Raw genomic sequence first — 21,443 nt, 5'->3', positions numbered from 1 at the left:
GCTGCTTATGTCAGGGCAGGGCTGGCGCTGACCATGCAGCGCTCACAGCAACTCCTTTTAGATTCTCCCATCCTATCAGAACCGGTCACACGGGCTTCCTGGAGCTTGTTCCTCCTCCAAGCTCTGCTTTCGGGACAAAGATGTTGTCTCTTTCCAGGTCTCAGGGCCCCGCGACCAGCTTTCCTGTGTCATCACCGCAGGCTTCTGGAGGAAGACCCCGAGGACTCTGATGAAGAACGGGCGCCAATGCGAGGTGAGGGCAGGAGGAACCAGACCTGCCCTCCTGACACGGACCTGGTTTAGGTCAGGCTGCATCTCAGGAGTTAACCAGCGGGCAGGGTTTGCTTGTCCAGCAAACACGCAAGATGCACAACAGTGTATCGTACAGTGAGGGGCTATTCCTATAAACTGTCAAGTGTGCGATATAGTCATATATTTTTAGATACGTTAATAAGTAGTAAATGTGTAAGAGCATACAAGTGAATAAGAAGGCAGGTCTGGCCAATGAGGAGTGTCCCCACACCTGGCTGCCCGATGACCTGCACAGAGACATACGGTGAACAGTATTAACCGTGGTGGTTATGGGAGCTGGGGGGAGGGCCATGGTCAGAATTGGTTGATCACGGTATCATTTCCTGATGTCGGCCATGGTGCTGTTCTGTCCAATATCATGAGTTTTCTGTTGGAAGGGCCAGTCCACTTTCATGGGTCTGGGGTTGAAATACAGCTGAAGTCAAAATGTGATCTTTAACTTGACTGGAATTTTGTTTCTGTGGTCATCAGATTGTGGATGCTGACCAGAGTCTGATGATTAAGGAAAGGCGTGGATGGCCAGTATATGCACAGGGGGAAGGATATCAGAGAAAGGAGGTGAGGGGGTCGTGCTGCCCTTAGCCCAGACAAGGCCAGTTCAAATGAAGAAAACGGGGCAGAGAAAGGATTATGTTGAAGACATGGAGTTTCCGTGCAGTTCCTTTAATTACATTTTTGTCAGGAGAGGCCATTTTTAATAAATGATAATAGATGCTTTATGAACATAGGGTGAAGCATAGATAACACTTTGTCTATTTTTTTATCATTCTAATGAAATTAGTTGATGACCACAATAGACGCCTAGGCCTTAATGATACCTCAGAAAACATTCTCCAATAATCCTTGGATTGTTCTTGGACTACTCTCATTCAGAATTCTGAATGAATTACTGTATCCTTAATAAGAATCTTCAGATTTTGGAAACATTTACCAACCAAAACACAGATTTCTCTTCATCTTTCAGTGAAACCCTCTTGGGTGGCCTTCAGACGGGAACACAGTAAACACCAGAAAGTGAGTATTTCCCAAATCCTGTTGAGAAGAACATTTTCCTCATGGATAGAAATGCAGGTAAGAGTGAGAAGATGCAGACAGTATTGTAGGAACTGCTGACCTCCTTTCCTGGTCTTCTCAACACACTGTCCAACACATTTTAAAAACTTTATTTATTGACTTTTTTAGAGAGAGGGGAATGGAGGGAGAAGGAAAGGGAGAGAAACATGAATAGGTTGCCTCACAACTCAGGCATGTGCCCTGACTGGGAATGAAACTGGTGACCTTTTAGTCTGCGGGCCAGTGCTCAGTTCACTGAGCCATACCAGCCAGGACTCATCATCATCATAATAGTTAAGAACTACAGCAGCAATAGTAACTACCATTTGTTTCATTCTCATAATGTTTCAGAATTTAAGAATTCTATGTGAATAAACTCACTTATACATTACAACCATGTGGTGAGGCAGGTACTGTAACTGTCACCATTTGCAATGAGGAAAGTGAGCTTCCAGAGATATAGGAATGTTTGACTATATGTCCAAGATCACAGTATCAGTGGTAGTGCAATCTAACCCATAATTTCTTCTCTAAACCACTTACAAACTCATTAAAATTTTCACAGATTTTTCCCTGGCCAGAATGACTCAGTTGGGTGTCATCCTGCAAAACAAAAGATCACTGGTTTGATTCCTGGTCAGGGCGCATGCCTGGATTGTAAATCATTTTCCTGGTTGGGGTATGTGTGAGAAGTGATTGATCAGTATTTCTCTCTCACATTACTGTTTCTCTTTCTCACTCCCTTCCCCTCTCTCAAAAAAAATAAACAAAATCTTTTTTTTAATTAGAAAATAAAACGTTCCGTTTTCTAAAGTTTACATCGTCTTACACGTATGTCATTACATCATTCATCTGACTGATAGTTTCAACCAAAGTTCTCTGTTATAGTGAAGTAAGAGATGCACTAACACCCTCTGAATAAGGAAAGTGTACAGTGTGTAGGCAGTTGGTGCAGTGAATGGTCCCAGATGGAGAAAAATGTAAAATGTCCAAGATCGCAGCCTCCCACTCTAATCGAAGAAAGCATCTCCCACCCCTGAGGAGCTTCAAGTTTCATGACAGAGGAACAAAAAATAATAAAATCACTTAAGGACTTCATATAGGCTACACACTCTTCAAAAGAAACTTACTGTCTGGAAGTGATTTCAAATGCCCTTTCTTATAGGGTGAAGTAACAGCTTCTTTGAGCTCTAATGAGACCACTCTCATCCTGTTTAGAATAATTTGTTCAGCCTACCTACCTCCGCTGTGAGCTCTTAGAGAGCCTGCTCCATACTTGAAACCTCTCAGAGGTCACAGGCCTAGGTCAAGGCTCCTGAGGGCACCTGAATGTTTGTTGAATGAATGATTTCACAATTACCAATTAAACTAGATGATCAATGAACGCTGATGGTAATTTCTGTGGGACTGAAATATGGAGAGAACTGAGGGGTAAATTGATAGCAGCACATTCACGTTGTATTACATAATTCACAGAATACTTTGTTGAATATTAGTTGCATGTTCACTATAACATTAAAAAGTAATATGTTATAGGTATGGACACTGAAGACAACTAGCTACTGCTGCAGCCTTATTCAAACAATTGGTGGGAACCAGCTAATCTATGTACAAATATTTTTTCCAACATATTGCAAATTTTATTTCTTGTGTAGACATGTTTCTGCCAACTATTTATTACTCTCTTCCCAGTATCCTTCACTCTCAATTTTATAGAGACAGTTGAAAGAAAAGGGTCATAAGGCATGGGTTCTAATCTTAGATTCATCACCCACATTGGCCCTATCCCCTCCAGTATTCATATTTCCTAGATATTTCCAAGGGTTGAAGTTTTAAAGACATGCATGTAAAATACATGATAGGCCTTGAAAATTAAATACATATTACATATGTGACTCTTATATTGAAGGCAACATCCGGGGTGCCATTAAGCAATGAATATAGTTTGAAGGAGTTGTCAGGAACAGCGAATTTGATGACTGCAAGTGACTCAGAGCATGCCCAGAAACCAGTGTCCCCTACTGGACAAATATGTGCCTTTGGAAAGCACACTAGACAAAAATCGGATAAGAGAAAATACTTTGGAAACTTTAGTTCCTCTAAGTCCTACAGAAGGGCTGATAAGTATGACCTAGTTATGTGGGGCAGACTTTGGGTAGGCCTGGATTTAAGCTGGGTTAAGCTGAGACTGAAGTTACCACTGGACCTTTGGGCAAATCCTGTAAATTCTCTGAGCTCCTACATGCTAATGTGTAAACTGAAGATAAGGAAACATTATTCATATATTGTTTGAAAACATTAAATTGAATTTAAAACAGGTGACACATGCAAGTTGTCCAAAAATCCATGTATGATAATAGCAACCACACTTTATTGGTGTTGTGTGCTCAGGCCTTCACTCAATGCCTAACACATAATGTGCACTCAATAAATATTTTTAAAAATTTTTTTATTTTATTGATTATGCCATTATAGTTCTATTCCCCTCCACCCTGCACACCCTGCCCCCACCATTCCCCCCTTTAGTTTATGACCATGTGTCTCAAGTTCTTTAGATTCTATATTTCCCATACTATTATTGCCTCCTCCACCTATTTTCTACCTAATGTCTGTGCTACTTATTTTCTGTACCTTCTCCTCCTCCCACTCCCCTGTTGCTAACCCTCCATAAGATCTTCATTTCTATGGTTCCGCTCCTGATCTGGCTGTCCTTTTAGTTTGCTTTTGTTTTAGGTATGGTTGTTAATAACTGTGAGTTTGCTGTCCTTTCACTATTCATATGTTTTATCTTCTTTTTATTAGAGAAGCCCCTTTAACATTTCATATAGTAAAGGCTTGGTGATGATGAACTCCTTGAATTTGATCTTATCTGAGAAGCACTTTATCTGTCCTTCCATTCTAAATGAAAGCTTTGCTGGATAGAGCAATCTTGGTTGTAGATCTTTGGTTTTCATGACTTGGAATACCTCTTTCCAGCCCCTTCTTGCCTGTAAGGTCTCTTTTGAGAAATCCACTGACAGTCTGATGGGAACTCCTTTGTAGGTGACTGTCCCCTTATCTCTTGCTGCTTCTAGAATTCTCTCCTTCATTTTAATCTTGGCAAATGTAATTATAATGTGCCTTGGTGTGTTCCTTCTTGGGTTCAACTTCTTTGGGACTCTTTGAGCTTCCTGGATTTCCTGGTAGTCTGTTTCCTTTGCCAGATTGGGGAAATTCTCCTTTATTATTTGTTCAAATAAGTTTTCCACTGGTGGCTGTGCCTTTCCCCTTTCTGGTACCCCTATAATTTGGATGTTGAAGCATTTGAAAATGTCCTGAAGGTTCCTAAGTCTCTCCTCATTTTTTTAAATTCTTGTTTCTTCATATTTTCCTGTTTGGCCATTTTTTTCTTCCTTTTGGTTCACTCCCTTGATTTGAGTCCCAGTTTCCTTTTCATCACTATTGGTTTCTTGTGCAATTCCCTTCATTTCAATTAGTTTAGCCTTAATGTGTTCCTCTAATTTGTGACTAAAATCAACCAGTTCTGTGAGGATCCTGATCACCAGTGTTTTGAACTGTGCATCTGTAAGTTTTGCTATTTCTTGGTCACTTAGACTTATGGGCTCTGGGGCTTTGAAATCTTGGGCCAATGGCGGCCCCCTCTGCTGCCTCTCGCTGCTGGGGCCTGCTTGGTCCCGTCTTAGAGCCCACTCCCTTGCCGGTCTATCTGTGCACGAATGCACGACCAGTCAACCCGCCACTCTGCGTCCTCACTGGGTCCTCTGGTCCCTCACTGGGTCACTCACTCAGTCCACCCATTGCAACTCCATGCCTGGGATCTGTACACCTGAGTCTGTCTGACTTGAGTTTTCTTGTTCAACCTTGCTCTGCCAGCTGCTGGCTTCGTTCCTCTTACTGGTCAGGCTGAAGAATTTGTTGTTATCAGACTTCCAAAAAGTTCAATTTTCTGTGTTCTGGCTGTGTTTTCTATTGCTAATATTTTGTTGTCTCTAAACTTGGTTGTGTGAGAAAGCACAGTGTATCCACCTATGCCTCTATCTTGGGAGAAGTCCCTCAATAAATATTTTATGAATGATTAAAGGTTGGCAAGTTAAACCTGGTAATGGGAAGATGTAGAAACTAAATTGAGTCAGTCATCTAATGTTAGTGTGGCGTCTTAGTCTTCTGAAGCAATAGTTAACAGTAAAATACCAGAGTATGCAAAAGGACAGGTAATAAATTGATGGGAGGAGATTGTGTGTTATCTGACAAAATGGGAACTAACACTCCAGACCCCACCAACCTTGCTCATCTGCTCTTCTCCAACTCAGAACTCAGGAGAAAGGAGATTGACTTGAAGATGTACAGCCTAAGAGAAAGGAAGGACTGTGTTTACCAAGAGGTCACCGAGCCCCAGGATGATGACTACCTTTGTAAGTGACCCTCACTAAGAAGCAGGTTATGATACAATAATTCCATCTAGTCCTTTGGTCCCCAAATCATTCCCTTCCTCTAGTGACCTGAAGTACAGGATTCAGTCTCAGTGGTGTCAGTTCTGGACTCCCTCTGAAGGTCTTTGTGTCCAGGAACATGTGCTATACCTTTCCTAACCCCTGTCATTCTCACCTCCAGATTGTGAGAAGTGTCAGAACTTCTTCATCAACAGCTGTGCTGTGCATGGACCCCCTACATTTATAAAGGACAGTGCAGTGGACAAGGGGCATCCCCACCGCTCAGCCCTCACCCTGCCCCCTGGGCTGAGAATCGGGCCATCCTGCATCCCTGAGGCTGGGCTTGGAGTGTGGAATGAGGCAGCTGATTTGCCAGTGGGTCTGCACTTTGGCCCTTATGAAGGACACATCACAGAAGATGAAGAGGCAGCTAAGAGCAGATACTCCTGGCTGGTGAGAACTATTTACCTCTTCCACTGTCCTCTGCCTTCCCACATTCCTTCTGGGGCTTGGAGGGACCTCACCTCCTACATGCTAGACATGGAGGGAACAATATGGTCAGGTCTGTGTCTTGACTGGACTTCACATGAACACAGAGCTCCTGTTTAAGGATCAGAAGGTAAGTGGGAACAAAGTGGTGCAGACACAAAGGGGCAGCTTCTCCCTTCTGGGGCTCCTGCTGTGATTGTACAGGTAGACTCAGATGTGTAGGCGATGAGTAAGAAAAATATCACGTGGTCATAGCTGGCAGTTGAATCCCCATGAAGGCTGAACGAGCTTTGATGACTGTGGAGTAAAATAGTTCTATTACCTTCTCACCAAAAAAAGTAAAAGGTCTTTAACTGCTTTTCTGAAACACAGATCGCCAAAGGGAGAAACTGCTATGAGTATGTCGATGGAAAGGACAGATCCTGGGCCAACTGGATGAGGTGAGGTCAACAGGTCACTGGGTGTGAGAGGGGACACTGATCCACCACGAGCCCATATATCTTTCCCACTCATCATGCCTCCCTCAGTGGTCTCCCTTAGTCCTTCTTTCTCTCTGTTTTTCCATACAGTGTTCTTTCATTTCAGGGGACTTTTAGGGAAAAAGTATAGCATGTGTCCTCAAAATATAAAGCTCTCTACTGGACACAACTTGGGCACTGGAAAGGTCCTTGAAGAGCCTAGATTCACCAGGGACACTGGATTTTTCACACTTTAATTTATCAAATGAACATTAATTCAGCACTTACTATATTCCAGTTTAGATGAAGGAATATATTACTTAAACAGATCACACAACCTATGTCCTTATGAAGGACTTCTTGCAGACAGACGTAAAACAATTGCTTTTAGAAACATTTAACTATAATTTCCAAGAAGTGCACAGTGTTAAGATAGCACAAACCAAGGGTGGCCTAAACCCATGAGGGCAGCAGACCATCCAGATGTTACTTCTAACTAGAGCTAGGCTCTGAGGCCTGCAGAGCAATGGTCATTTGCCCTTTCCTCAGAGGGGCTCTCTTTTATCAGGGATAACAGACTGTGAAACAACTACTATTGTTCTGTTTTATTTTACTAAGACAAAAAGATCTCCAATTTTCTATAGTAATCTTGGGCAGGCAAGTGAATGGTATCCTACATAAAGTGTAGCAGGGTTAGAGAAAGGCCTCTCAAGAGAAAACACATGGGCTAAGTACTGGATAATTAGTGAGCTAATTCAGAAGCAGAGCCCTAGATCAAGCACCAGATTCTGTGGTGTGAGACTACTTGATTGAGGGTTTGGTGAATCCAGATATCACTGGATATTATAGCCAATCATGGTGGAGGTTAAGTCTAGAACTGGGTTTTAGAAAATGGTATTAAGTAGGATGAACACTGCAAGCAGGACTTGCAGGTAGGAATTCATATGACATGCTGGCAGACGCTCAGACACTGAACAGAAGGTTCCCTGGAAGCATTAGGGGCAGTGGGCAATACCAGAGCCTGAGGGCATTAAGAATCAGTGAGGAAGGAGATGGACATGGATGTAACAGGTAGTGCAAACTCATCACTGGTTTTCTTTTCCTTCCTCTCTCTCAATCCCAGGTATGTGAACTGTGCCCGGGATGATAAAGAGCAGAACCTGGTGGCCTTTCAATACCATGGGCAGATTTTCTACCGAACCTGCCAGGTCATCAGGCCGGGCTGTGAGCTGTTGGTCTGGTGCGGGGACGAGTATGGCCAGGAGCTGGGCAGCAAGTGGGGCAGCAAGTGGAAAAGAGAGCTCATGGCCGGAAGAGGTGGGTACCACTGTTCTTCAAAACAGAAAGAAAGAATTCTCCATAGAAACATTCATGATCCAACTCTTAAGTACACTAAAATCTATTCTTTTAAAAAAATATATATTTTACTGGTTATGCCATTACAGTTGTTCTATTCCCCCCCTCATTCCCCTCCACCCTGCACACTCCCTCCCTAACCATTTCCCCCCTTTAGTTTATGACTGCGTGTCTCAAGTTCTTTAGATTCTGTATTTCCTATACTATTTTTCCCTCCCCCATCTATTTTCTACCTACCGTCTATGCTACTTATTCTCTGTACCTTCTCCTCTTCCCACTCCCCTGTTGCTAACCCTCCATAAGATCTTCATTTCTATGTTTCCACTCCTGACCTAGCTGTCCTTTTAGTTTGCTTTTGTTTTAGGTGTGGTTGTTAATAACTGTGAGTTTGTTGTCCTTTCACTGTTCATGTTTCTTTAACTTTGTTTTCTTAGATAAGTCCCTTTAACATTTCCTATAATAAGGGCTTGGTGATGATGAACTCCTTGAATTTGATCTTATCTGAGAAGCACTTTATCTGTCCTTTCATTGTAAATGAAAGTTTTGATGGGTAGAGCAATCTTGGATGTAGGTCTTTGGAATTCATGACTTGGAATACCTCTTTCCAGCCCCTTCTTGCCTGTAAGGTCTCTTTTGAGAAATCCACTGACAATCTGATGGGAACTCCTTTGTAGGTGACTGTCCCCTTATCTCTTGCTGCTTCTAGGATTCTCTCCTTCATTTTAATCTTGGCTAATATAATTATAATGTGCCTTGTTGTGTTCCTTCTTGGGTTCAACTTCTTTGGGACTCTCTGAGCTTCCTGGATTTCCTGGAAGTCTGTTTCCTTTGCCAGATTGGGGAAATTCTCCTTTATTATTTGTTCAAATAAGGTTTCTACTGGTGGCTGTTCCTTTCCCCTTTCTGGTACCCCTATAATTTGGATGTTGGAACGTTTAAAGATATCATGAAGGTTCCTAAGCCTCCCTTCATTTTTTTGAATTCTTGTTTCTTCATCCTTTTCTGTTTGGTCATTTTTTTTCTCTTTCTGGGCCACTTTTTTGATTTGAGTCCCAGTTTTCTTTCCATTACTATTGGTTTCCTGTGTATTTGCATTCATTTCAATTAGTTTAGCCTTCATATGTTCCTCTAATTTTTTTTAACTTTTTTATTGATTATGCCATTACATTTGTTCTATTCCCCCCCTCCATTCCCCTCCACCCTGCATACCCCTCCCCCACCATTTCCCCCTTTAGTTCATGAACACGTGTCTCAAAATCTTTAGATTCTGTATTTCCCCTACTATTCTTACCTTCCCCCCATCTATTTTCCATCTACTGTCTATGCTACTTATTTTCTGTACCTTCTCCCCCCTTCCCCTCCTCCCACTCCCCTGTTGCTAACCCTCCATGTGATCTTCATTTCTATGGTTCTGCTCCTGATCTAGCTGTCCTCTTAGTTTGCTTTTGTTTTAGGTGTGGTTGTTACTAACTGTGAGTTTGCTGTCCTTTCACTGTTCATCTTTTTTATCTTGTTTTTCTTAGGTAAGTCCCTTCAACATTTCATATAGTAAGGGCTTGGTGATGATGAACTCCTTGAATTTGACCTTATCTGAGAAGCACTTTATCTGTCCTTCCATTCTAAATGAAAGTTTTGCTGGGTAGAGCAATCTTGGTTGTAGGTCTTTAGATTTCATGACTTGGAATACCTCTTTCCAGCCCCTTCTTGCCTGTAAGGTCTCTTTTGAGAAATCCACTGACAGTCTGATGGGAACTCCTTTGTAGGTGACTGTCCCCTTATCTCTTGCTGCTTCTAGGATTCTCTCCTTCATTTTAATCTTGGCTAATGTAATGATGATGTGCCTTGGTGTGTTCCTTCTTGGGTCCAACTTCTTTGAGACTCTCTGAGCTTCCTGGATTTCCTGGAAGTCTATTTCCTTTGCCAGATTGGGGAAATTCTCCTTTATTATTTGTTCAAATAAGTTTTCCACTGGTGGCTGTGCCTTTCCCCCTTCTGGTACCCCTATAATTCGGATGTTGGAACGTTTAAAGATGTCCTGGAGGTTCCTAAGCTTCTCCTCATTTTTCTGAATTCTTATTTCTTCATTCTTTTCTGTTTGATCATTTTTTTCTTCCTTCTGGTCCACTCCCTTGATTTGAGTCCCAATTTCCTTTCCATTACTATTGGTTTCCTTTGTATTACCATTCATTTCAATTAGTTTAGCTTCCATATGTTTCTCTAATTTGTGACTAAAATCAACCAGTTCTGTAAGGATCCTGATAACCAGTGTTTTGAACTGTGCATCTGAAAGACTGGCTATTTCTTCATCGCTTAGATTTATCAGCTCTGGGGCTCTGAGTTGTCCTAGAGCCATTTTTTGTCTATTTGTGCCGTTAAGTAAGCAGAACGAAGCCTTAGTTGTTTACCAGGACGGGGCGACCCAGGTCGCTGGTTTGTGATGCTGAGTGTGGGGGCGTGGTCAGAGAGGGAGCAATGGCGGTCCTCTCCGCTAGCCCAGTCCATCCAGTCACACCACTCGCCCCGGGCCTGTTTATCCGATCGGAATTGTGCGAGCCTGCTGCCCCGCGCAGGCTTCCCTTCTCACTGGTTTATCCGCACGCAGATGCGCGACCGACCGACCAACCACAGACAGCCCGCCGCACCTCTTCCCTGTGCACTCCTGTAGCTAGCCCGCGATCAGCGCCTTCGGCTGCTTGCGCACCATGCACCACCTGGGGATTTTTTCTTGCCAACCTGCTCCGCTGCTGGCTTCGCTTCTCTTACCGGTTTAGCTGAGCATTTAGTTGTCTTTGGACTCCATATTGTCGATTTTCTGTGTGGCTTGGTTGGGTTTATTGTTGTCATAAATAGTTGTTGTTAGATTTGGTTGTGCACAGAGGCAAGGTGGTTCCACCTACGTGTCCATCTTGGTGGAAGTCCCTGTTCCTCTAATTTTTGAATAAAATCAACCAGTATTGTGAGCATCCTGATCACCAGTGTTTTGAACTGTGCATCTGAAAGTTTTGCTATTTCTTGGTTGCTTAGATTTGGCTCTGGGGCTCTAGGTTGTTCTTGAGCCATGTTTCAATCTGTTCGCCCCCGTTAATTATGAGGAGTGGAGCCTTAAGTGTCACCAGGATGTGGCCAACCATGACGCTGGTTTGTGATACTATATGTGGGGTGGGGTCACAGAGGGACAATGGCGGTCCCCTCTGCCACTTCTCGCCACTGGGGCCTGCACAATCTGTCTCACCGCTCGCTCCTTCACTGGTTTATCTGCACGCAAATGTGTGACCATGGTCAGCCCTCAGTGGGTCCGCCAGCTACTCCACACCTGAGATCCGCCCGCGGCTGCTGGTGCACCTGGGTCGCGAGCCCGGGTCGGTTCCATGGATCTTTCCTGCCCAACCCTGCTCTACTGCTGTCTCTGCCCCTCTTACCGGTTTGGCTGAGGGTTTGTTGTTGTCAGACTTCCATATAGTTCAATTTTCTGTGGTTTGGCTGCGTTTTTGTTGCTAAAATTTTGTTGTTTTTAAATGTGGTTGTGTGAGAAGGTATAGTGTTTACACCTACGCCTCCATCTTGGTGGAAGTCTCCACTAAAATCTATTCTAAAGTCTGTAAAGTTTCAAATCACATGCTTCAGAAATTCATATGCCTTTGACTCTTAAGCAAAATTTTTATAATTTTAATTTTTAAAATTTGTACAGAAAATAAACAACCGCATATAGTGCTGAAAGACTGAGAGGCAAAAAAGAAAAGTTTTCAAGCACTAACCAGTTCTCTCCCCAAAGCAGTTTTTCTGAAACTTTTATAGCTGTTTCTTCTTAATTTTCCTCCATACTTCTAAATAGAACATTTTTATTTATAGGCATTGTTTTTTTAGATTTTGCCCTGGCTGGTTTGGCTCAGAGGATTGAGCACTGGCCTGTGAACCAAAAGACTGCCAGTTTGATTCCCAGTTGGGGCATATGTCTGGGTTTCGGTCCAGGTCCCCATTACAGGGCATGTGAGAAGCAACCACACATTGATGTTTCTCTGCCCTCCCTCCCTCCCTAAAAATAAATAATTACATAAATCAAATCCTTTTAAACAAAATTTTATTTACTTTTACAGAGAGTGGAAAGGAGGGAGAAAGAAAAATCAATGTGCAAGGGAACATTAACCGGTTGTCCATGGCACACCCCCAACTGGCCCACAACCCTGGCATGTGCCCAACTAGAATTGAACTTGTAACCTTTCAGTTTTCAGACAACACCCAAACCACCAAGCCACACCATTCAAGCAGGGCACATTTGTTCATCATTTCAGTGAATTATCATGAGAGATCCTACTGTGTGGTGCACAGCATCCTGGGACCTGGAAATACAGGTTAATGTGAGGATCAGAATCACTGCTGTTGAGGAGTTGACAGGTTAAGGAGGAAACCCAGGCACACGAGCTTGCATGTGCATAACACTACATAGCGGTTACTGCTTTAGAGGAAAGTAACCCAGGACAAGTGTTTGGGGATCAGTGTGAAGGGAGGTGCTCTGTGGCAGGTGGTCTGGGAAGGGCTGCTCAAGAGATAACATTTACAAAAATACCTTCGGGCAGAGGATCCCAGGCAGAGGGAGCAGCTAGTGCAGGGAAGAAAAGAGGTGCAGCATTGAATTCACTGAGGGTCACTCGGGTCTCGTCTCAGCACAGAGGGTAAGAGCGGAGATCAGACAGATGCTTAGCAGCCCAGAGATGCAGTGCCAACCACCTGAGTTGAGACACTGGGGACTTTCCTCAGTGAAAGTGTGTAGTGGTCAGCTATGGAGTGGTGTCTTCTCTGTTCTGATGATGTTTTGTTAATTTTTAGAAAATAAACCCTAGTGGGGAATCCCCTCATATTACTTCATCTCCAAGTGAGAGAGCATGGTGGATTGGCCAGAGAGAACAGGAGTCAGGCATGTAAGATGTGTGGTTGAAATATTTTGAAACGGGTCTTCTTAGTGTGTTTGAAATAGTCTAACACTAAATCAGATAAAATATAAATATTTGGTGTGGTACTTGAGGAAGGACATTTCATTTTACTTTTTGGAAAACTGAGAGAAGCGATTCCTAGTTGGGACCTGTGGTTTTCCTCTTTAACATGACTTAGAAGATACATGTAGATGAGAAACGTCACTGCAGTTTGATCCACACAGGGAGTGAAATGGCCTCTCATGCTCCAAAAGTCCCTAGTCTGGGCAATATTAGAAAAGACCCCTCATGTGGGCTTTCTGGATTCTGAAGAAGATGCACTGCATAAAAATAAACAGGAAAATAGATGGCGAGTGGACACTGGGAGACAGAGGTTGTGTTATCACCACAGTAAGAAGGACTCAGGGGGCAGGTCTTTCCAGGAGACTAATCATACAGCCCAGGCATTGTCCTCAACATCTGCCCTGACCAAAACTTTCTCTTTCAGCAGAACCAAAGCCAGAGATGCACCCATGTCCCTTCTGCTTTCTGGCCTCCTCCAGTCAGAAATTCCTCAGCCGACACATGAAACTCAATCATCCCTCTGAGATTCTCCCAGGAACATCTGCAAGACAACACCTCCAAGCAGAGGAACCCTGCGCAGAGGATCAGAATCAGCATCAGCAACATACTAGTACGCACAGCTGGAATGATAAAGCTGAAGGTCAAGAGGTCAAAGAAAAGTCCAAACCTTTGCTTAAAAGGATCAGTCAGAGGAGAATCTCAAGACCTTTTTTCCAACCTTCCAAAGAAAGAATGACAAGCTCTAGTAAGTTTGAGAGAATGATGGAGGAAGAGCCCCGCAGAGGCCAGAAAGAGAGTCCAGAGGACACAGGCAAGTTCTTTGTGAAAGTAGGAATGTCAAGAATTGTAACGATTGAGCATGGAGGGTGTTGGCAAGGCTTCAGTGAGGGGTCACATTTCATCAGAGGCCAGAGGACACACTCAGGGGAGAAGCCCTATGTCTGCAGGGAGTGTGGGAGAGGCTTTACATTCAAGTCAAGTTTCATCACACACCAGGGGACACACTTTGCAGAGAAGCCCTATGTCTGCAGGGAGTGTAGGCAAGGCTTTATCTGCAAGTCGAATCTCATGAGACACCAGAGGACACACTCTGGGGAGAATCCCTATGTCTGCAGGAAGTGTGGAAGAGGCTTTACACAGAAGTCAGTTCTCGTCGCACACCAGATGACACACTCTGGGGAGAAGCCCTATGTTTGCATGGAGTGCAGGCGAGGCTTTACAGGCAAGTCATGTCTCATCAAACACCAGAGGACACACTCTGGGGAGAAGCCCTATGTTTGCAGGCAGTGCAGGCGAAGCTTTACACAGAAGACAAATCTCGTCAGACACCAGAGAACACACTCTGGGGAGAAGCCCTATGTTTGCAGGGAGTGCGGGCGATGCTTTACATGCAAGTCAAATCTCATCACACACCAGAGCACACACTCAGGGGAGAAGCGCTATGTTTGCAGGGAGTGCGGGCGACGCTTTACCTGGAAGTCAGTTCTCATTACACACCAAAGGACACACTCAGGGGAGAAGCCCTATGTTTGCAGGGAGTGTGGGCGAGGCTTTACGCAGCAGTCACATCTTATCGCACACCAGAGGACACACTCTGGGGAGAAGCCCTATGTTTGCGGGGAGTGCGGGCGAGGCTTTACATGCAAGTCAGATCTCATCACACACCAGAGGACACACTCTGGGGAGAAGCCCTATGTTTGTAGGGAGTGTGGGCGAGGCTTTACACAGAAGTCAGTTCTCGTCGCACACCAGATGACACACTCTGGGGAGAAGCCCTATGTTTGCATGGAGTGCAGGCGAGGCTTTACACGCAAGTCATGTCTCATCACACACCAGAGGACACACTCTGGGGAGAAGCCCTATGTCTGCAGGGAGTGTGGGCGAGGGTTCACACAGAAGTCACATCTCATCACACACCAGAGGACACACTCTGGGGAGAAGCCCTATGTTTGCAGGTGGAGTGAGTGAGTCATTAGCATTAAGTCACATATCAGTAGCCATAGGAAGTCCACAGCCCCTTACTCTCCCCAAGATTGTAATTAGAAGAGAAGTACCTGGTTAAACAAACCCTCCAGTTTCATGACAAGATATGAAATGGACAAACAGTACCATAGTGATATGGGGATGTCAGCACCAAACTCGTTCATGGTTTTTTGACCTATTCTAAAATGTTTTGTCTCTATACACATCCCTCATTTTCCCCATCACTGAAAGCAGAGTGTTCCTAAAGAGCCACAAAGAACTCATACTCTCAGCCACAGAAGTTCACCTCCTGCAAATGTGTCAATCTGGAGTCAGTCTACGTTGGTTACTGCCCAGAGGGATTTGAGACAGACTCACCTGGGAAGTGAATTCCCAGACTCCTGGGAAGGGGGCCTTTTCTCCTAACCCTAACCCTAACCCCACCCCTCCTTCCTTGGCTTGTCTTGACTCTTCTAGTTTCCTGCAACGTCTGGAGCCTCAGAGGTGAATGGCAGGGAGGGATGGATGCTTGTGTGTGGACATGAGCCGTTCGGTCTGGGCACTTGGTCTTCCTCACACTCCTTGCTGCCTTTTCAGGGTCAGCATTTCCTGGTGCACAGCATACAGATTCCACATCAGCCCATAGTGGGTGTGAGTGTCAGCTCTGTTTTTTCCAGCTCTGTGACCTAAGGCAAGATTCTCAACTTCTGTCTTCCTGCTTAGTCTGTACAATGGAAATGGGAACTCCAGCCTTTCAGTTTGATATTCAAAGTTGAGTCAGCACAGACAGAATCTGGCAAGAGATTGCTGAGATCGCAAGCCCTACTGAACAGCCTTCTGTGCCCATGTTTTCCTGGTCTTTAGTGCCGGACAGAGGAAGATTAGGACAGGGTAGGGGTGCTTAGGCAAATTCAGAATTTGAGCAGACTCCACTGCTTTCCCCACATAGACTCCGCTGCCCCGAGAAGGAAGCGTGAGGTTGGGGATGTGCTTCCCTCCTGATCACCGCTCTCTCACTGAGCCTGGGCGTCCTCAGAGCCTCCCGAACATTGGCAAGTGGTGCCGAGAGTGGCCTGTGAAACAAGACCCTCACCCACCCTTTGCTGAGAACTGACAGGGGGAACAGCATCTGCCTGCACTGGTGTGTTAGGGTAGATGGGAAGCAAAGGGAAGGAGGGCGAGGAAGACATATGTCACCCACTACCTCAGCAGTCCTGAGCCTGGTCCAGTTCCATTGCCAGATGTTCCAACATCACAAGAAGCACCATGCTAACGTGTTGAAATTCTAGGTATTGTTTCCACTATCTGGGAAAGGAAGGCTTTCAAATTGTATTCATCCCAAGGCCTAGAAGATGGGAGGGTGTCCACAGCCTCGAGGAAAGGACCTATGAAACACATTTGGTTAATTTCTTGCCTCTATCCACTATCTGTTTTATGAGAGGGTCCCTAGTGTTTAGAGAAAGAGCCCATTGTTAACTTTGGGTAACTGCCTCAACTTAAACTGTCTCCTGTCATGGATCTATTTTACAAGATGGCCAAGTGGGGTCTGAAGCAAGATAAGGGTTCAGGCTAACAACCCCCATACAACCCTACGTTTGGGTAGTCCATCCCCTTGGAAGATGGCACCACTTTAACCCACCAATCAATATGTAAATTCTTCCCCCTCATCCCAGGGGACAAAGGACCCGGTGCTCTTGCCACCCAAGCTCTTGCCTTTCACCCCTACCTCAGCAAGACCTGTCCTCTCTGAGAATGTATAACTAATAAACCCTGCTTGCACGCTAATACACTTGCTGATCTGTAATCCTTTACTACATTGGCAAGAGCTGAGTTTCTCTTGTGACAGGTGCACCCAGTCTGCATACGGCATTCATGAAACCCGAAACACAGCAGCTTCTGTGATGCACTCTCTTTGTACCTGGGCCCCACAGAGTTTAATGCACCACTGACACCATCTCGAAATTATTACTGTATTTTTTAACTGGTTTGTGAAGACTGATGGGCTAATAGACATGCACAGTGTTGGTCATTCCTGGCCACCCATTCCCAGATAATGTCCACAATGGCCCAGGAGCACAAAATTCCCTTGGACCCAATGAGTAGGAGTCCAGCAAGACTCAAGGTGAGAGCAGGGTAAGCAGCTACATCTGCATAAGCATAAGGAAGGATGCTAACAACTCCCAAAGGTCACACTTTTCTTAGACACAGAGCTGAGTTCAATACACAGAGATGTCAAACATTTAGTGAGGACCCCATCATACCCTCCCCTGCATGAGGGAGACCTAAGCATGATTCACCTATTCCTGCTGGAGTGGGTTCACCAAAGGGGGATACCCACCCCCCATGACCTGGAAGGATGATCTCCGTGCCACAGATCTAAAGTTCACCGGCTCAATTACCGATCCGGGCATGTACCTGAGTTGAGGGTTCAGTCCCCAGTTGGGGGCGTGTGAGATGCAACTAATAAAATTTTTTTCTCCTTCTCTCTTTCCCCTTCCCATCTCTCTAAAGTAAACAAACTTTTTTTTTTCAAAAGGACACTTGAACAACAGGAAAGTAACAGCATGTTCTTGGAGAAATAGATAATGATCTCCATTTCCCACAGTTACCTATAAATTTGACATGGTCAAGATTAAAATCTGAGCAAAAATTTTTTTATTCCTCACCTGAGGACATGCTTATTGATTTCAGAGAGAAGGGAAGGGAAGGAGAGAAACATCAATGTGAAAGAGAAACATTAAAGGGTTGTCTCCCCACTGGGGACAAAATCTGCAAACTAGGCCTGTGCCCTGACTAGAGCTTGAACTACAACCTTTTGGTTTATGGAACTGTTATGGGGAAACTCAGTTCTCCTTGCTGATGCAGTAAAGAATTACAGATCAGCCAGTCTATTAGTGAGCAAGCAGGGTTTACTAGTGATATGATCTCATGGAAGAGAACAGGCTTTGCCCAGGTCAGGGTGAGAGGTGTAGATTCTGGGCGTGGCAAGGTAAGGGTGGCAAGAGCCTCAGGTCCTTGGTCCTGAGGAATTAGGTAGTTGGCAGGATGGGGGTGAAGAAGTTATATATCAATTGGTGGGTAAAGGTGGTACCAGCTTCCATGGGGGAAGTGATGCAGGTATGTGTGGGGTCTGTTAGCCTGAATCATTATCTCACTCCAAACTTTATTTGTTCCTCTTGTAAAGTAAACACCTGACAGGAGCCAGTTGAAGCTGGGGCAAATTATTTATGGGATTTCTGTAAACCCAAATTATTTATGGGCTTTCTGTAAACATTAGGTACTTCTTTGCAAAACAGATGGTGACCAGAGGTAGGCAAGTAACCAAAGTTGCCTTATGGGCTTCTTTGGGCACTGTGGACACCCTCCCACCTACCATCCAGACCTTGGAATTCACACACAGTTCAAAGGCTTTCTTTCCCAGACAGTGGGAAAAATACATAGAATTATAATACATAGAATCCCCTCCTCCTGTGCTACCATGGTGTTTCTTGTGATGTTCTGAACACCTGGCACTATTATCAGATCAGGCTCAGGACAGATGAGTCAGTGGGTGAGACATGTCTGCCTCCTCCTCCTTGCCTGGGTTTGCTATCTGTCCTACCTAACAGGACAAGGCTCCAACCAACTGAGCCACATTGGCCAGGGCTCAGCAAAATATTTTAAAGTAAAACAAGCTCAATTTAAGTTCACCTGTTAAAATAAGTAAGAATTAAAAGGCATATCATATTATGAAACAACAGCAAGTAAAAAAGTGAAGTAATGCCCTATGAATAGACAGATTGCTGAGAAAGAATGGTCCATTAATACATGCAGATCCACATGGAAATTGTGTTATGTTTTTAAAATTTTTTTAAATTTATTGATTTTTTTTTATTTGGAACATCTATCATTTGCCTCTCACATGCTCCCAACTGGAGTTAGTCCTTAAAGCAAGATTACCAGGCCCACAACCTGTCACAGGTGGGCACAGGTAATCAGGTTCTTGGTGATTGCAGACAAAGAATTGAACTGAACACACAGTTTATAGCAGACCGAAAGAGAGCAGATTTATTAAGCAATAGTACACTCCACAGAACATGGGAGTGGGCTGACTCCAAACAGAGATTGATCTCAGGGGCTGGAGGGATTCTACTCTTTTATTTTTTTTATTTCAATTGTTGTTCAAGTACAATTTTCGGTCTTTTACTTCCATCCCAGCCCACACACCCAGGGATTCTATTCTTAAAGGGCGATATTTCCTGTGTAGTTTTGGCTGGGTTTTTTTGCCCATGTACAAGTAATTATATTACTTTAAAGCTACTGTGCATGTGGTCTCCCATGATCTTCCTTGATTGACCACTAGGGAAGGGGGTCCCACAAGGCTGATTTATTACAATGGAGCAGGGGTCATGTAGCACCTTCTGCACAGGGGCATTCATGATTCAGCACAATTCAGTGCTTTTAGAACAGGGTCTCTGTCCTATAACAATGTCATTTATCTTAGCTTTGGAACACCTCTGGAGTTTTCTCCTGACTATTTCCTGCCTCAAATCCAGGCATATGCTCTGGAAATGGAAATGGCGACTTTTTGGTTGGCAGGCAGATGCCCACACCACAGAGCCACACCAGTCATGCTTGAGTCTTGCATGTGCCTTGACCAGGGATCAAACCTGCAACCTTGTTTCCAAAAAATCCCCCAAATCCTGTAGAGATATAAAAAACTTCACATGAGCCTTGGTTGGTGTAGATCACTAGACTGAGCACTGGCTTGTGAACTGAACAGTCACAGTTGGATTCCCAGTCAGGGCACATGGCTGGGTTGCAGGCCAGATTCTCAATTGGGGGCATATGAGAGGCAACCGATAGATATATCTCTTACACATATCGATACATCAGTGTTTCCCTCTCTTTTTCCTTCCCCTCCCCTCTCTCTAACAATAAGTAAATAAAATGTTTAAAAAATAAACTGAACATGAGCAGCAAAATTGGATTCAACATTTAGGGATGATCCACTCACTATACCAAACGTTTCCTTCTGATCTGCACCAGGGTGTTTTCCCAACGTGAACACCAGATGGCAGAAGAGAGGCGCACTGGGAACATATTTTCAGCGATTATATTGTACTGTAAAGCAAGTTTCAACAATCTTCAAAAAAGATGAAATTGTGTAAAGTTTATTGTTGGCACTTATTGCAGTTAATCTAGGAATAAGTAACAGAAGATTACTAATTTTTTTTATTTTTTAAAGTGATGAAATGCACATTTAAATAACTTTGGATTCCACATTCCTAGATGATCCACTATACCTACAACTTTTCCTGGAGACCTCCACTGTGTTATCCCCAAATTGAACGCCAGATGGCAGCAGAGAAGCACATTGGTACTATGAAGCAAGTTTCAACTTATAAGGATTGAAATGATATACAGTAACATTTCTTGCTCTCATTGCAGTTAATCTAGAATTCAGTAAACAACGGTAACTGGAAAGTCCTTGTATTTAGGAGTTATGAAGCCCGCTTCTAATTAACCCCCAAATAAGTCACTATTGCAGTCGGAAAATCATTTGAACTGAAAGGCACCACCACGTACCAAAAGCTACAGGAAAACGTGCCGTCTTCAGTGCACACAGTAGGAAAGGACAGAAGCTGGCGCTTCAATGGCTCTGAACCCACACAAAGAACCCCGCGTAGTGAATCCAATCCAGAGAAAGTAGCAGGAAGGAAATGTGCACATACAGATGTCTGGGAGAGGATACACTTAAAGTGGTAGCAGTTAATGATCCTTAGAGTAGGGTTTTAATTAACTTCACTTTTCTGTATAGTTTCAGTAAGCTGCAACAAAGCCATTTTCATTTTTAGAAAAAAAAAGTACCAGAGAAAAGCATGGAATAGTTTTAGGGAATTATAAACACTTCTATATAGAATATTTGTAATAATTGAATTATAATAATCTAGACTGTTGTGGGGACACCAGAAGCCTTTTCTTTACTCATCCAGTTGGGTCTCTTGACAGTCAGCAGGGAAAACATTCTAACCATTTAGACCAAAGTGGCTCCTTTTCTTATTTGCACTTCTTCTTGTGCATTGCAGCTGTTCTGACAAAGGAAACTCCTAACCTTTTGGTCTCTAAAAGTGATGTGACCTGGGCCTGCCATTTACAAGCTACCTTCTTTTGGACATGGGAGAAGCCTCCCAGGGTCTTTGCTTGTCATGTGAAACATTTCTTGTTTTTGTAGCTCACAACACTTACCTCTGAAGCACCTAGACTTCAGACTCGGCTTTGCCTCCTGAGAGCCTGTGAGGCTGGCCCTGGCAATGCTCACTAAACTGGTACCAGAAGTTATGTGCTCCCAAGGCTGGTACACAGTCTATGTAATGTGCTCACAAGAAGTGGTCCCACAGGAATGGCTCACT

The 21,443-nt window shown here is 44.0% G+C and overlaps 1 protein-coding gene across 1 annotated transcript; it reads left to right on the top strand.

The window, feature by feature from the left end:
• Positions 1-231: 231 nt before the first annotated feature.
• LOC128628278 (histone-lysine N-methyltransferase PRDM9-like) lies at positions 232-15,741 on the top strand. The gene is made up of 8 exons (XM_053670984.1): positions 232-253; positions 1,277-1,326; positions 3,275-3,427; positions 5,672-5,777; positions 5,977-6,248; positions 6,657-6,724; positions 7,866-8,059; positions 13,517-15,741. Exons 1-8 carry the CDS (start codon positions 247-249, stop codon positions 15,055-15,057), a joined length of 2,391 nt encoding a protein of 796 aa, XP_053526959.1. The 5' UTR covers positions 232-246; the 3' UTR covers positions 15,058-15,741.
• Positions 15,742-21,443: the final 5,702 nt, after the last annotated feature.

Source organism: Artibeus jamaicensis, unplaced genomic scaffold (assembly GCF_021234435.1).
Source record: "Artibeus jamaicensis isolate MK-2021 breed Jamaican fruit bat unplaced genomic scaffold, CSHL_Jam_final contig_662, whole genome shotgun sequence".
Lineage (NCBI taxonomy): Eukaryota > Metazoa > Chordata > Mammalia > Chiroptera > Phyllostomidae > Artibeus > Artibeus jamaicensis.
The sequence above is the reverse complement of the archived record's forward strand: the minus strand, read 5'-3'. Positions and strand labels throughout refer to the sequence as shown.

Excerpts from the sequence above, each read along its gene's own strand:
- LOC128628278 (XM_053670984.1), top strand. Across the intron at positions 1,327-3,274 it reads AACACAGTAAACACCAGAAA|GCAACATCCGGGGTGCCATT; the intron begins GTGAGTATTTCC and ends CTTATATTGAAG. Across the intron at positions 6,725-7,865 it reads TCCTGGGCCAACTGGATGAG|GTATGTGAACTGTGCCCGGG; the intron begins GTGAGGTCAACA and ends TCTCAATCCCAG.